General features: G+C 47.0%; 1 protein-coding gene across 3 annotated transcripts in view; it reads right to left on the bottom strand.

Annotated features, from left to right (window-relative positions):
* The window catches only part of LOC126543912 (uncharacterized), a 91,542-nt gene that overhangs the window by 37,514 nt on the left and 39,039 nt on the right, over positions 1-14,989 (bottom strand). For all 3 annotated transcript variants that reach the window (XM_055062411.2, XM_055062412.2, XM_055062410.2), the window contains exons 19-21: positions 10,077-10,175; positions 3,950-4,072; positions 2,656-2,851 (exon numbers count right to left, since the gene is read on the bottom strand). In XM_055062411.2, the coding sequence (XP_054918386.2) occupies positions 2,656-2,851; positions 3,950-4,072; positions 10,077-10,175 (418 nt within the window). The remainder of the gene's footprint in view (positions 1-2,655; positions 2,852-3,949; positions 4,073-10,076; positions 10,176-14,989) is intronic.

The raw sequence follows: 14,989 nt of genomic DNA on the forward strand, positions 1-14,989 counted from the left end.
CTGCCGGCTACGTGCTACTTCTATGCTTCCCTAGTCGTCATGAGTGCTCCAGGCCCACTAATCGTTTGGCACTCGTTCACAGCAGCGTTAAGAGGGCTGCCATCCTTTACGCCGAAGAAAAAAATCACTGCGCAGCGGGCCGCAACTTCGATGTTTCTAAACGGGTGGTGCGAGATGTGCGAGCGAAGCGAAATGTGTGACGGCAAGTGAGAAATTTCCCACGTGCCGAAGTCTGGACACTTTCCGGAGCTGTAGCCTAAGCTTGCGGCGTACGTCGCTGAAATCCGTGATCGGTCCCTGCCAGTGAAGTGCGACGTGGTCATGAAACAAGCCCGGACCTTCGCCTTAATTTTAAGGTTCTGCTCCGCCGTGAGTACAACGAGTGGCTGGTGGCAGAAGACTGCGAAATTACGCAAACCGGACCTGTCAAAAGAGCCTCCCTGACGGCTGCGTGTGGCTGGGTGCATTTGGCGTGGGCTGCTGTTCTGTAAGATGTCCTGGTGCGGTCGTTTGCCAAATTTGAACTTTCGCTGGACCACGACGCGCTGTGGGACCGCAGCAACGATGACGATGGCAGCACTAGTGAAAGCGAGTAGTCCAGTGACCATGTCAGCTACTAATAAATTTTCGTTGTCGAATGCGCCCTCGGGTATGCTCTCTGATTTTTTTTTTTCCGGTCAAGCGATATGGGGGGGTCGACTTACATTCGAGTCGACTTACAATCGTGTAAATACGGTACTAGAAAACATAAGGAACATAATGGTAGGAATACTATTTTGATATATCAAATATTAGTAATTTTATAGCAATTCAATCTTTACTGTTAGAATTGTGGCTACCATACTGCCTGATCTAAAGCAGAACTGAAAATGTTTAAAGCATAAATTCCAAAATCTGACCCTACATTGTGTACAAGTGAAAAGTCGGTGTTTTGAGAAAACGAGAAAAAAGGAATACATTCACTTTTAATCAAAAGTACAGAAATAATTTTGCATTATTTTGCAGTGAAAGTGGCTAAAAGCCACCAGGAATGTAGTCGCTCTGACCACGGCCACCCAAATGCGGCAAAAACATCGGTTAGCGCCGTTCGCTGATTTCCGGTGGCTTGCATCGCGCGCGCGGCAAGGTTGTTCACGCGGGTCGAGCTCCATGCCGACGCGATATCGCCGCAACACGCGCACGTGATAACGATCTTTATGGCGAGGCCAGATTACCGTTCGCTTTTGCCTACTGTGACGCTGCCGCCGCACACCTTGCACTTGACATCAGTCCGTTCACGGAGTCCCCTGAGGAAAGCGAAGCCTGCCTCGGCGTCGACTGGCGCGGCTGCAACGCCGTCGGCGCGAGTGAGCAAATCCAACACCCGCTTTGTTGCTGGCGTTGACGTAAGAACTCGAAGTTTTTTTGAGCATTCATCTCCCTCTGCAACAAATCCGCACGCTGCAACATTGCAGTGTCACGCCGAACGCAGCCGCTGTCCGTAACGATTTCACTCAATTGTGAGCTGGCTAGGCCTACTTCGGCATCATTTGCGGTTGGCGGCGAGCTACTCTCGATGCTTTCAGAAGGAATGGAGCGCTTTTGAAAGTTATAAGCTGATCGCTTCTTCTTTTTGCCGAACTTGTGCCTCGTGGCGAACTTTCCCGGTGGATCGGACATCGTTGGGCATGTGCCAACAAACCTACGAGACGCGCAGTCGCGTCGCCTGCGGAGTGGAGCAGACGATGGGAACCTCGCGCAGCCAACCACAGCACGCGTTTTTGGTCACGTGCGCTAGTCAACGAATCGGATCGCGCGTTCGGGCTTTTTTTTCTCCCCGGATTTCAGCGTCACTGGCGTACCGACGGAGTCACTTTTGGCGGGAAATTAAAGAAGGAAGGCTCCTCTTTCCAACGAGACCAAGATGGCTGCGATCGCGCGCGTAGAAAAAGAGCTACGCGCCGGGATAAAAAGGGCTGTTTTTGCGCGGAATTCAGCTCACAGTGATGTTATAAATTGATATTGCGGACGAAATACTCTTCCCCGAGATTCGAAACTTGGTGAATTAAAGGAATATTAGCTGTAGATATCGAAAATTTTGTTTTCAAAAAATCGATTTTTTTCGCGATTTTTTTGCCGCAAAGAGCCGTGTGCCCCCTTAAAGCCATCAAAAGTGACCATCAAAGCAAGTGAAGCTTCTTGTCTGACTGTCCTGGCTGTCTCTTGCCACCGTCGAGCTTCTCAAACTTTTGCTAAAGCAGCCTTATGTGCTGTGCAGCCGTTCACTGATTGGTGAGCCTCTCATTTCCGAGCTATCTCCGATGTGTCACACAACACGCCAGCACAGAGCGCCAGTATCATATGTTACTAAAGCATGTCACTCTTGCATGCATCCTTCATGCATCCTTCACAGTGGGGATGATGCCATCACTGGCACAGCCAATCAACTGGCACCGTGCTCCACACGTACCTCCCTCCTCTCTCCACCACACCCCCTTCACTGGATTCTCTCCTCCTCTTCGACAGGAAACCCTTTGCTAGCATGCCCCCCTTTTGTTTCTTTTGTACAGATCTGATCGCAAGTTATTTTCACAAATTATCAGCAAATGTACTGAACCAGATGAAGGAAACCGACAGCATAACAAGGTTCAACTGTGTACGACGCACCATGCATACCTGTTGTGCTTGGCGTACAGGTGCCGATAGGCAAGCCGCAACCAGAGCTCAACGTTGTGGGGTTGCTCGATGACAAGCTGCTCCAGGGCGGCCGTGCCAAGATGCGACGAGTCGAAGTACCGGAAGTCCTGCTCCAGGTCCAGGAGCTCGGGGTCGTCGACCTCGGTCATCTGCTGTTGCAGCAGGCACCTCCAATCTGCGTCACCAGCACAGCATGCTCGGTAAGTCTAGAGTGGTGTTTGCACGAATGCAACAAGTGGCACATCGCATGGCATATCTAGCGCATTGCATCCATGTAAGCGGCACTAGTATGCTAGGAAGGTGGATCCCATTGATGTGCCAGGAGGGGTAGCTTTAGACTAATGTCATCTCAATGTGTATAAATGCAGCCATATCACAGTGACAAAAATAACAAAAGCAAGACGACTGCTACCGTGTGCTCTCCCGCAGTCACCGGCAGAGCTCAAATCACTGGCAGCATCTTTCAGCTTGTTTTGCGAAAACTACATTCTCATGCTTTACGTGCTAAAACCACAATTTGATCATGAAGCATATCGCTGCAGGGGCTATGGATTAACTTTAGGGACCTGGACTTGTGTAAGGAGAACCTAAAGTTGAGTACACGAGTATTTTCACATTTTGCACCTATTGAACTGTGGCCGCCATGGCCAGAATCGAGCCCACAAACAGTGCAACCCCATAGCCACTAAGCTACTGCAGCAGGTCTTGTTCCGAAGAGGCACAGTGGCACACGTAATCACCACTGCATAAGTGTTGGCGTGATGCCCTAAGAAATACGATCCGCTTTATCGCATTCATGTAGACAGAAGGCCTAGAACTGGGGAAGGATTTCATTTCATGCTGGCTGGACCGTTATTTCAAAGACATCACTGCGTGAAAAGACAAGGACAGAGCAATGACCAACTGTAGCCGAATGACAAATGACCCGTCATCGTCAGGGCATCCACGCCCCTCTAAACTTGTCTCGTTAGAACAAAACAAGCAGCACAAACAAGACGTAAACGTCACAGACTACCCACTTTTAGCAAAACAAACTAAGCCCTTCTTACGTTTTGTAATATGGAAGCAAGCATGCGGAGATACATACACTCAATGAAGGTGAGTACAATCAACTAAGACGATGAATTTTTTGGATGGGCTCAGTTATTTGAAAGATGACAACTGAAATTTTGGACATCTTGAAACATGCTGTTCAACTTTTCAAACTCCTCATGCACAATGGCAAGTACATTTGCATTTGGCCACCATGATGGGCAGAAAAAAAGAGCCTTACCTTTCTCGGTGGCCAGTTGAGTTGGCTTATCAGCTGCATCAAGTGACTTTAACTCTCGCGATGGTTCTTGTGACTGCTGGAAGACCCAACCTCGTCTCTGGAAGGCCGTGTAATGCGGCGCCACTGAAAGACGGGAGCAAACTATGTTTCTGCCATGTCATTTATGACAATGAAACAACTGCCCTTTCACACTCGAAAGCAATTATTTACACATTGTACAACATCAATTGGAAGCATTTTCAGAACACCCTGAAATTATTATTTCAGCTAAATGTTAAAACTAGGTGCACTGTTAGCGCTAAGCCAAACATGCTAGGCCTAAGCTTAGGATGTCAAGGAAGACAAAGTAGAAGATATGGCAGGGTATTCTGGCGCAATGCCCTGCTCCGCTGATCTGACAAGCACGGGTGCAACTAAACATGCACCAAATTGCTCAGCTGTAAGTGCTTCAGCATCTCCATTTCACTGACAATCTTGCCGAGTGGAGCGGCAAGCACAATGGGCAGGCAACCACATACATGCCTTGCCTTGGCTACTATGCAGCCTATAGCTTAACGTTGCAATACATCTATGCTAAATAATAATTCAGAAACAAAAGGATCACAAAAATTAAAGAACATTTTATTCTACACTGATTGTAGCTAAATATTTTGTAGATATTTTTGTAGTCCGAGCTTTAACCACTATGTTGCGTCATAAGCAAGATAATGAAGAGGTCCCTATATACTATGAAGGCAGTGACATTCTTTCATCTTGCCACAGTCCGCTCAACAATCTCACCGTTTCAATGGTCTTTTATCGCGAATCGACTGCACCACTCAATGGCCCAATTTGAAACCACCTTCTTCGTGGCACTAACCAAAGATATGGCGAGGGCATTGCAGAAGAGAACAATTATAAAAGCGGGAGTGGTTCAACACGATTTGCCTGTAATACCAATGTGGAATATTGAGATAGCACATATCGTATTTGCCTAAATCTGACACACTTATTTACAGAACAGGTTGTCTACCAAGTTGACATTTCCAAATTTACTGAGTTTTCCACGTTTTCCCAGAGTGCCTTTGCAAAATTCCCTGAGTGATGCAGAACTGTTTTATGTCAAGACGAGCTGAAACCATATCGCCTGATGCGGTACTCTCTAGTAAGTATATAAAAAAAAAACGACTTAATCCAATTTGAATACTAAATGTCTTCGAAAAAAATTGCAAATCGAGTCGGACATTCTCAAATACAAATGGAAAAGGAGATGCATAGAAAAGCAAATATTTTCAAACATGAGCTATTTCTATCAACTGATAGCAACCTCAGTGGTATGAGGCCCGAACTTTGTCACAATTGAGATTCTCTTTCAACAGCTCATAAGTCAACCTCAACTGTCCTGACATACTCTCAGCCTGCGCACAACGCCTCATTGTTGTGTTTCACTGCTTTAAAGAGTTTATTTTGGTTTGGATGAGGGACACTTGCATCTCGGCATCAGCCAACACTTTGTTTTTTGAGCTCAAGCTCCTTCAAAACGGCGGCAGCACGCTTCCTTTCCCATTCATTCCTCAATGCGTAGGTCCTTTCTGTTCTTGTACTCCTTCCGTCACTCGTTCGCCCCACAGACCATTTGAAGCATCTTCTTGGTCAGTTGCACACTCCACGTCCTAGTTTTTGAACTCCTTAGGCGCCTTGAAAACGTCCGAAAAATCGGCCAGTTGGAAAATAATAAATGCATGTCATTTACTGCCCTTAAGGGGGGACACGGGTCTTGAGGCGAAAAAATCGCGAAAAAAATCGATTTTTTGAAAATAACATTTTCAGTACCTACAACTACTGTTCCTTTATTTCACCAAGTTTCACATCTCGCGGAAGAGTATTTTGCCCGCAATATCAATATAAAACATCCCTGTGAACTGAATTCCGCGCAAAAACGACCCTTTTTGTCGCGACGCGTAGCCCTTTTCCTACGCGCGCGATCGCAGCCATCTTGGTCTCGTTGGAAAGAGGAGCCTTTCTTCTTCAATTTCCCGCCAAAAGTGACTCCGTCGGCTCGCCGGTGACGTTAAAATCCGCGAAGAAAAAAAGTCCGACCGTGCGATCCCATTCGTCGACTAGCGCGCGTGATCAGAAACGCGTGCTGTGGTTGGCTGCGCGAGGTTCCTGTCGTCTGCTCCATTCCGCAGGCGACGCGACGGCGCGTCTCGTAGGTTTGTGACGAATGCGGAATGATGACCGATCCACCGGAAAAGTTCGCCAGGAGGCACAACTACGGCAAAAAAGCAGCGATCAGCTTATAACTTTCAAATGCGTTCCATTTCTTCAGAGAACCATCGATAATCATCCGCCGCTATCCGCAAGTGATGTCGTAGCCGCGAACGATGCCGAAGTAGGCCTAGCTAGCTTGCCTACGAGTGACCGGACAGCGGCCGCGTTCGGCGTGACACTGCAATGTTGCAGCGTGCGGATTTGCTGCAGAGGGAGATGAATGTTCAAAAAAATTCAAGTTCTTGCGTCAACGCCAGCGTCAAAGCGGAAGTTGGATTTGCTCACTCGCGCCGACGGCACTGCAGCCCCACCAGTCGACGCTATCATCAGTAGGACCCCGTGAACGCACTAATCGTTTCTTGAGCACAAGGTGTGCGGCGGTAACGTCGCAGTAGGCAAAAGCGAACGGGAATATGGCCTCGCCATAAAGATCGTTATCACGTGCGCGTGCTGCGGCGATATCGCGTCGGCGTGGAGCTCGACCCGCGTGAACGGCAACCTTGCTGCGCGCGCGATGCAAGCCACCGGGAATCGGCGAACGGCGCTAAACGATGTTTTTGGCACATTTGGGTGGCCGTGGTCAGAGCGACTACATTCCTGGTGGCTTTTAGCCACTTTCACTGCAAAATAGTGCAAAATTATTTCTGCACTTTTGGTTAAAAGTGCATGTATTTCTTTCTTTTCTCGTTTTCCCAAAACACCAATTTTTTACTTGCTGATTTGTACTGATTTGCAGCAGCGATATCTGTGCCTTCAAGGCAGATAGAGCCATAGTTCTTGTTGTGGCTTATTTGTAGCTGAGTGTGCAAAGTACACAATGGTAGGAACAGATATTGGAATTTATGCTTTAAACTTTTTCAGTTCTGCTTTAGATCAGACAGTAGGGAACTCACATTTGGAACAGTGGATATTGAATTGCTATAGAGTTACTAATATTAGTTATATCAAAAAGGTACTCCTACCATTGTGTTTCCTATGTTTTCTAGTACTAGGCATGTGGCAATATGAATTTTTGTAGTGTGGGTAGTATTCTCTTGTTTCTGCAAATGATGAACAATGAATCTCATTTATCTTTAGAAGTAATTGGCCTATGGTAAAAATAATTACACATTTGAGATCATCACAAGAATCTTAATAAGGTTCCAAAGTTTCATTAATATTGATGAAAAAATGAATATTATATCAATAGCAGTGTCCCCCCTGAAAAGGACTGTTGTCACGTTGTTAGTGTGGAGAGAAAGCGAATGTCCTCGGCAGCTTTTCAAGCAGCTGCAAAGCGGAGGCAGCGAGGAAATCCCCATCCAGATTATTCCCCTAGAGCCTTCTGAGCCATTGGCTATGACAATTTCATGCATCCAGGGTAATGAAATGCTTTTTTCACATGGTGGCTAGTTTTTTCCACTTTTCTCAATACGCTTTTTTTGGTAATTAGCAATTTTGCGGGAGGCATAGTTACTTGCCTAATCATCCGATTTTAATAATTTTTGCTTTATCTGATAGCTAGGCTCCCGGGGAGTGCAGTAAGTCTATAATACCACATTTCTGCACCTTGAAACATATTGAAATTTTGAGGAAAGTAAAAAAATATATATATCTCATGTGAAGTTACAACTTCTAGCTTTTGTAACTTTGGATAGAACAGAGGTAGAAACATGAGACAATGCTTACTGCACTCCTTGAACATTCAGGAATACTTTCACATAACTTTTACATTTCTTACTGGAAAAAAATTTCTGCCAGTCATCCCGAAACATTGGAACAGGAAAAATTGTATAAAATATTTGTCTCGTTATATAGAGAAAAACTAATTACATATTTGCATCAAGCACATTAAATTACATATTACCTACAAATTTCATTCCTATAGCAGCAATATCAATAATGGTATTGCTCAAGACCCAGGTACCCCCTTAAGGGCTCAAGCCGCCACAGGCACATTCGAAAACACTCTGAAGGCCTGTCGGTACACGTATTAGGCATATCGGTGCTCATACTGTGACAGGAAATACGGGGTGCACGCGTGTATAATTAAGGAATACATACTGTGTCCCGTGACAATAGCCCCTTCCCACGCTTGTTACGCTTCACTGCAATACGTTTGTGTATGCTTCACCAAGTAACATTTCCGTACGGAGGCGAAGCTGACTTTCAGGAACCAGCATTATGCAACGCACCATGCTTTCCAATCTTCTAGGCCAATCGCGAGGACCACAAAGGCGGAGTCTGTGTTATTGCTGACAGCAGCGAATTCTTTCAATAAAAAAACACAGCACCCAACGGCAAGAAGCTCCATAGCGAATGTCGAAGCAGCTAGGCCTAGCGCTGCCGCAGCGGTGGTTACGGCTGCCAGCGGATCTGCATGCGAGAACGCCGGTTTCAAGCGGCGAGGTAATCAAAATGGCAGCAGTGGCGGCTTTGATTAATGCTGTTTCGGACCTGCGGTCATGGCAAAACGTCCGGAAAATCAGACGGCGAAGAGTTCTTGCATCCGAAATTTCAGACGTTCTGATACATTGACTATGGTGTATGTGGTGGTGCCGCAAAGGCGTCCCAATTATCGGGAATCCGGAAAGTCGCTCGTTGACTGTACTGGCAACTCCTCCAGCCGACGACAGGACGTCAAAGACGATTCATTACGATTCCTGTCTTGCTCGAGCCAGCATTACCGCAACTTTTGACCCTTTCAATAAAATTACAGCTAAGTTTCCCTGATAGAGGCACAAATTCCCAGTTTTCCCCGGGTTTTTCCAGACTACTCAAGATCCCTGAGAATTCCCTTTTTTCCTAGTTGGTAGACACCCTGCAGAAGAAATGGGTGCGAAAATAGCCTTGGCATTACAATAAAATATTAAAGCAAAACTGCATTCTTGGCATTCACAACAGCCTGCCAGAGCCCTCGTATGCAGCGTCTTCACCATTGCAAGATGGCGATAGAGCATGTTTTTTGTGAGGGCTTCTGTCAGTTCATTTTCTGCTTGACTATGATCTGATGCAGTATTCTTGGACAATCACTTTCGGAGCAAGGAGGACGGCGTTCACAAAATGAAAACTGCATTTATTGAATATGAGCCTGCTGAGCCCATCCTATGTCATCATCGATGCTGTGGTCTAATAAATGCCATCCTCGTTGCTGCACAGGTGAAAAGCATCTCCCGTTGCCCCCTCCAACGATTGACGCTTTTTTCATTGATGCTGAAGTCCCGCTCGGCTTGAACATTTGACGATGGCTCTGCGGCTAGCACAATTTTCGTTTGAAAGCGGCACAATAGTGGCAATGCCCATTTGGTGTCATTACAATAACACCACGCCGCGCACCGATACCACACAGGCACACAGGTCAAAATGGCGACGTCGCTCACATACTTCAGCTGGCTGCCGGCATGGCTAGTAGCGGCTGTGATATTGACTTGTTTAGATGGCGCTAGCCATGCACTATATTTATCAATTTCAATTAAAAACTGGCATTTTTTTTTTAAAATGCTCAAATCTAAGCCGACTCTGGAGTTTGGTATGATTATTTGATAAAAAAACTATCGGCCTAACGGCACTACAAAGCCCCACACTTAGAGAGCAATGGTAAGCGAAGCCAAATAAACTGTATATATTCAGTCTGCACATATTCCTCAGTCATATTAGCCATTTCAAGGACTTTTAGCAGGCATTGTGTGATGACTATTATCTTGCGGTACGTCAGTCAAGCAAGCCCCAAAGGAAACGCACCCAAGAGTGCGTGGAGTTATAAAACAGTTTCAGAACGGGTACGTTCGAAGAATTCTGCCCCTAAGAGTGTCTATTACACTGCACACAGGAGGGGAACCACCACTCATAGACAAAGAAGTCGTTTAGGTGATCTTGTGATGTTTCAGGGGCGCACCTTTTTTGAGACTTCGGTTCACGTCAGTGATGATCAGCTGGCACAGGGCATGGGTGTCCAGGCCCTTGTGTTTCCGTTTCATGTTGGCCACATAGATTTCTGCAAGCAACAGATTGCAAGCATCAGTCTCTGCTGCTTGCTTTCACAAAGGGAAAACGTGTGATAGTGCTGAAGCCAAAAATGTGAGATTATCCATCGATTTTATCAGGAAAAAAATTATGTAACAGGAAAGACGAATTAATATGAAAGGTTGCACAGTAGGACCTCGGTAATATGATCTCGTTTCGTACCATTTCTCGACGGCAACGTTCACAATCTCGAATAGAAAAAAATGACCCAATACAATTACGCTTCTTTTATACTAGGTTTAATAGGTTTCCGGAAAACACTATCTTTCTGTGCCAATGTTCAGTACATCACCAAACTACGATCGTATCATATGCTTTCCAGCCACTAGATCCCACGCAAGCAAGAAAAAGCGTGAGGCACGTGCAATCAATAGCAGTAGGCCCCTGCCACAGCAGCTTTCCCGCAGTACTCGTCCGCCCGTGTCACGTCAAAATGCTGGCACGCGCTCAGTTTGCTCTTCCAGCGCCAGCAATTACTATCGCGTGTTGTCAAATTCACAGCTATCACAGCCAACCTTACTGCGATAAGCATCTCCGCCTATCTGTTTCACAGCGCATGTTTCATGGCACCTATCCGTTTCAAAGCGTTTTACTGCACTGCAGATAGTGCAAAGCAAGCATCACATATCACTCTAGTGGCATTGCCACCAGCTCAATTCTGCTTGTTTTCCGTTGCCTGCTTCAAACACTATGTAACAGGAAACGAGAAGGCACATCTTGAGTTGCTCGGCCTCACTAGCATGAACACGTCAGCTTTGCCTGCCACGATTCTAGCCGAGTGGGCACGTCAAAACTTCTTGTCAAAATGCGCTGCTCAAAAAGGCTGCCAAATCAAGGAGCGCAAATGTAAGCTTGCCGAATGCGAAAAAGTGACGAGAATCTTGGGCCACAAGGGCCTTCACTAAGCTCAGCACGCGACATTGGCGTTTTATGCTGCGACGGTTCACGCGATGCTTTGCATTACGTAGGTGTCAACTACAGTCGAGCCCGCCAAATATTTTCGTGACTTCAGGTAGTACATTTTCCTGGTATGCTTTTCTTGTTCAAAATTTATCAACGAGGTTCTACTATATTTCACTACCAGAAGCTGCACAGCCTTCTCAACTTCATTTATTCCTCTTAACTAGAGCATTGCCTACTTCCATTTACTCTGTGATCAACAGTGCTCTTTTTCGCTCTTTATATTGTGCCTATCATTTTCCTTTCCATTGATCGCTGCACTGCATTTAGCTTCTTCCAAGCTTCTCTTATTAAACTCCAAGTTCCTGCACCATACGTTAATACTGGTAGAATGCAATGATATTTTTCTTTTCTAGAATAACACTAAGACGCCAGTGATGATTTGCCCGCTACATGTGCCCGCCACATGGTGCCCGCCACATGGTGCCCGCCACATGGTGGCCACCACATGTTCTCCAAGACGCTTTCATTCTTCTGGAAGCTCATGATGCGGGTGCCATGTAACTGAATGGCCTAGAGAAACAGTAATCCCTCATTATAACGAAGTCAGCTGGATGGCAAAAAAAGTGTGCTATAAGCGGTAATTCGATATAGGCGGCTACTCGAGAATAGCTAAAGCAGTCGAGCTTTAATTACGCCATAACTGCGAGAAGTCAAAATACAACGTATTCAGTGAAGCTAAACTTTATTCAGGTGCAGAAAAGGCACTGAGCTTTGGCTGTTTCAAGTTCTTACCATGCACGAGCCAACCCGCTCTAATTTGACCAACCATTGCACGAGGCCATGGTCGCCACACATGCATTCAACCTTATTTTGCAGTAGGCATAGGTACTCCCGTGTCAGCACCACAGTTGGCAATTCACGTGGATCTTCGTTCGCCTGCTCTTCATCGTCGTTGGGGCCACCAACAGCGTCAATTATCTCTGCATTATCATTGTCGCTGGGGCAACCATGGGAGCAGCACCGCCAGCCAATGTCTCGAAGTCGCCTTGTACCTCTTGGCAAGAAATTTTTTGAACAGCCTCGTACAGATCGCTGCAAGTCCGGTCATCGTCACCGCCTTTTTCCACTTCTTTTATAAGCAGAACTTCCTGCTCCAAAGTCACTCTCGCCCGGAGACTGATGGAGCCATTTATCACTGTAGACCAAGAAAGTACAGGCGAAGCACGCCTAACGAAGCACTCCGAATAACACACAATCACATGGCTTGCAGCATGGATCCAAACACAGCGCCATTAGCGCCAAAGTGACTGAACGCAGCGGGCGACGCAGATGGCAGAAGCTTCAAAATGTCGTCAGGGCATCTTGCTTTCCTTGTCAGTGCGGGCTGGTGATGGCGACGGTTCCAATGGCGGGCTTTGCATTGGCTTCACGTGTAGCAGGAGAAAGGCGATCTACCGTATTTATTCGAACCTAAGCCGATAGTTTTTTTCAAATAAACATATTCCAAACTCTAGGGTCAGCTTAGACTCGAGGATTTTAAAAAACGAGCCAGTTTTCCTTTGAAACTGCTAAATATGGTGCATAGCTAGCGCCATCTAGAAAAGTCAGCATCGCAGCCGCTACTAGCCGTGCCAGTAGCCAACCGTACACAAGCGAGGTCACCATTTTAACCTGTATCGTGTCAGCCGTATCGGTGTGCGGTGTGGTGTTATCGCGATGGCACCAAGCAGGAGATGCCACTACAGTGACGCTTTCAAGTGAAAAGTTGTGATAGCCGTAGAGACATCGTAGAACCTTCAAGCCAGGCGGGACTTCCGCGTCGACAAGAAAAACATTCATCATTGGAGGGGACAATGACAGCAGCTTTTTGCGTGCACCGCAATGAGGATGGCATTTAGCGGACCAAAGAAAGGCCGCCACCCTGAAGTGCAGACAGTTTTGGCCGACTTTGTTCGAATGCAGAGAGAAGCTGCCCTTCGAGTGACAACAAAAGTGCTCCAAGCGAAAGCTAGGGAACTTTCGAGGGAGCGAGGCCTAACGCCAAAGGATTTCGAAGCCAGCCGGGGCTGGCTGCATAAGAAGCGCTTCGGCTTCAGCCTCCGACATCGCACTTTAATCACCCAGAAGCTGCCAAGCGATTTCGAAGAAAAGCTGATAGCTTTTCAGTGCTACGTGCTGCAAAAGAGAGAAGCGGCAGGCTACAACCTTGGGCAAATCGGCAATGCCAATTAGATGGCTGTGTATTTTGATATGCCAGTGGCGTACACCATGAATGAAAAGGGTGCCAAGGAAGTGAACGTGCGCTCTGCAGGCTACGAGAAGCAGCGCGCAACTGTGATGCTGTGCTGCACAGCTGATGGACATAAACTCCCTCCTTATATGACATTTAAAAGAAAGACACTGCCTGCTCGAAAAACTTTCCCAAAAAATATCACTGTGCGGGCAAATGAGAACGGGTGGCTGACGGGAGCGATGGTGGAAGAGTGGGTTAAGATTGTGTGGCAACGGCGTCCAGGAGCCCTTCTGACAAAGAACTCGCTCCTTGTCATCGACTCGTACCGTGGGCACTTGACCGACAACGTGAAGGCTGCGCTCGCCCAACCAAACACGGACGTCGCTGTCATACCGGGCAGCATGACGGGCCAGTTGCAGCCACTTGATGTCTGCATCAACAAACCTTTCAAGGATCGTCTGCGGAAATATTACATGGACCGGTTGACTGACGAAGACCACATGCTAACGGCAATGGGCCGCATCAAACCTGCATCACTATCGCAGCTGGTGGGCTGGGTAGCTGCAGCGTGGGACGACATCCCAGGTACTTTGATCAAGCGCGCCTTTAAGAAGTGCAGCATATCTAATGCGCTTGACGGTACCGAAGATAGTGCACTGTTTGAAGGTGACAGTGACAAGAAACACAGCGACGACAACGTTGAATGAGCTCTGCACGTTCAGATACAATACATGCTGTTTGCATTTTGTGAACACTGTCCTCGCTTTTTTGTTCGGCCTACATTCGAGGTAATATCTTTTTTTGGCTTCGGACTTTAGGAGGTCGGCCTAGATTCGAGTAAATACGGTAAGTTGCGGAGACCAAGAAGCAGGAACCGCAGAAGGGTGCCCGTTGGTGGAAGATTGTGCTCGGGAAAGCAGGCAAGAAGAGGGCAGCTTTGGAGGAGCAGCGACATCGAAACTGGCAGCAAGGAGGCGAGGAATTGACATGAAGGCAAGTGAGAGGAGTGACTGGCGTTCAAACGGCTTGCAGACTAGAGAGCTAATGAGGAGGGGAAGGCAGTGGCCACTTTTATGGGGGGGTGCGGAGGTCACAGAAGACTATGAGACTATCACACTGGAAAGCACCGCAAATGCCATGGCTAGAGTCTGAGGCTGTGTTTGTTGTGCTCAAAAGACGATTAGCCACCAATTGAGGATACGCAGTGCGATCGTGAAAACTGAACAGTCTTGCAGTAGGGGGCTTTGCATGATTCCTGGGCAACTTTTCCCGAGGTGTGCAACCGTGAAGTTTGCAAAACGACAGCTTTCCGGCGCACCATTTTTGATGACACTGTGCTAATTCTACAGTTTGAGTGTCGATGTTTGCGCACCGTTGCGTTTACGTCATTGACAAATGTCTACGAACAAAATTCAATGACCCTCCTATGCATTTAGTCCGTTTGAATAAAGTTGGATGGCGCGAATCGAGCACGACCGGCTCGAAAAAATTGCCAGGGAAACACCAGCTTGCGTTGACCCGCCATGTTGACAGCCTGACTCGCCGCTGGTGACGCTCTGACTTTTTGTGTTTTCATCAAGTTATTGGTCGATTTGCACCGTCAAAAGTGCAACGAAGCCAGGGGTGGTGTTTTATTGTGATGCAGGCCG

The sequence above is a fragment of the Dermacentor andersoni genome, chromosome 10 (assembly GCF_023375885.2).
Source record: "Dermacentor andersoni chromosome 10, qqDerAnde1_hic_scaffold, whole genome shotgun sequence".
NCBI classification, from domain to species: domain Eukaryota; kingdom Metazoa; phylum Arthropoda; class Arachnida; order Ixodida; family Ixodidae; genus Dermacentor; species Dermacentor andersoni.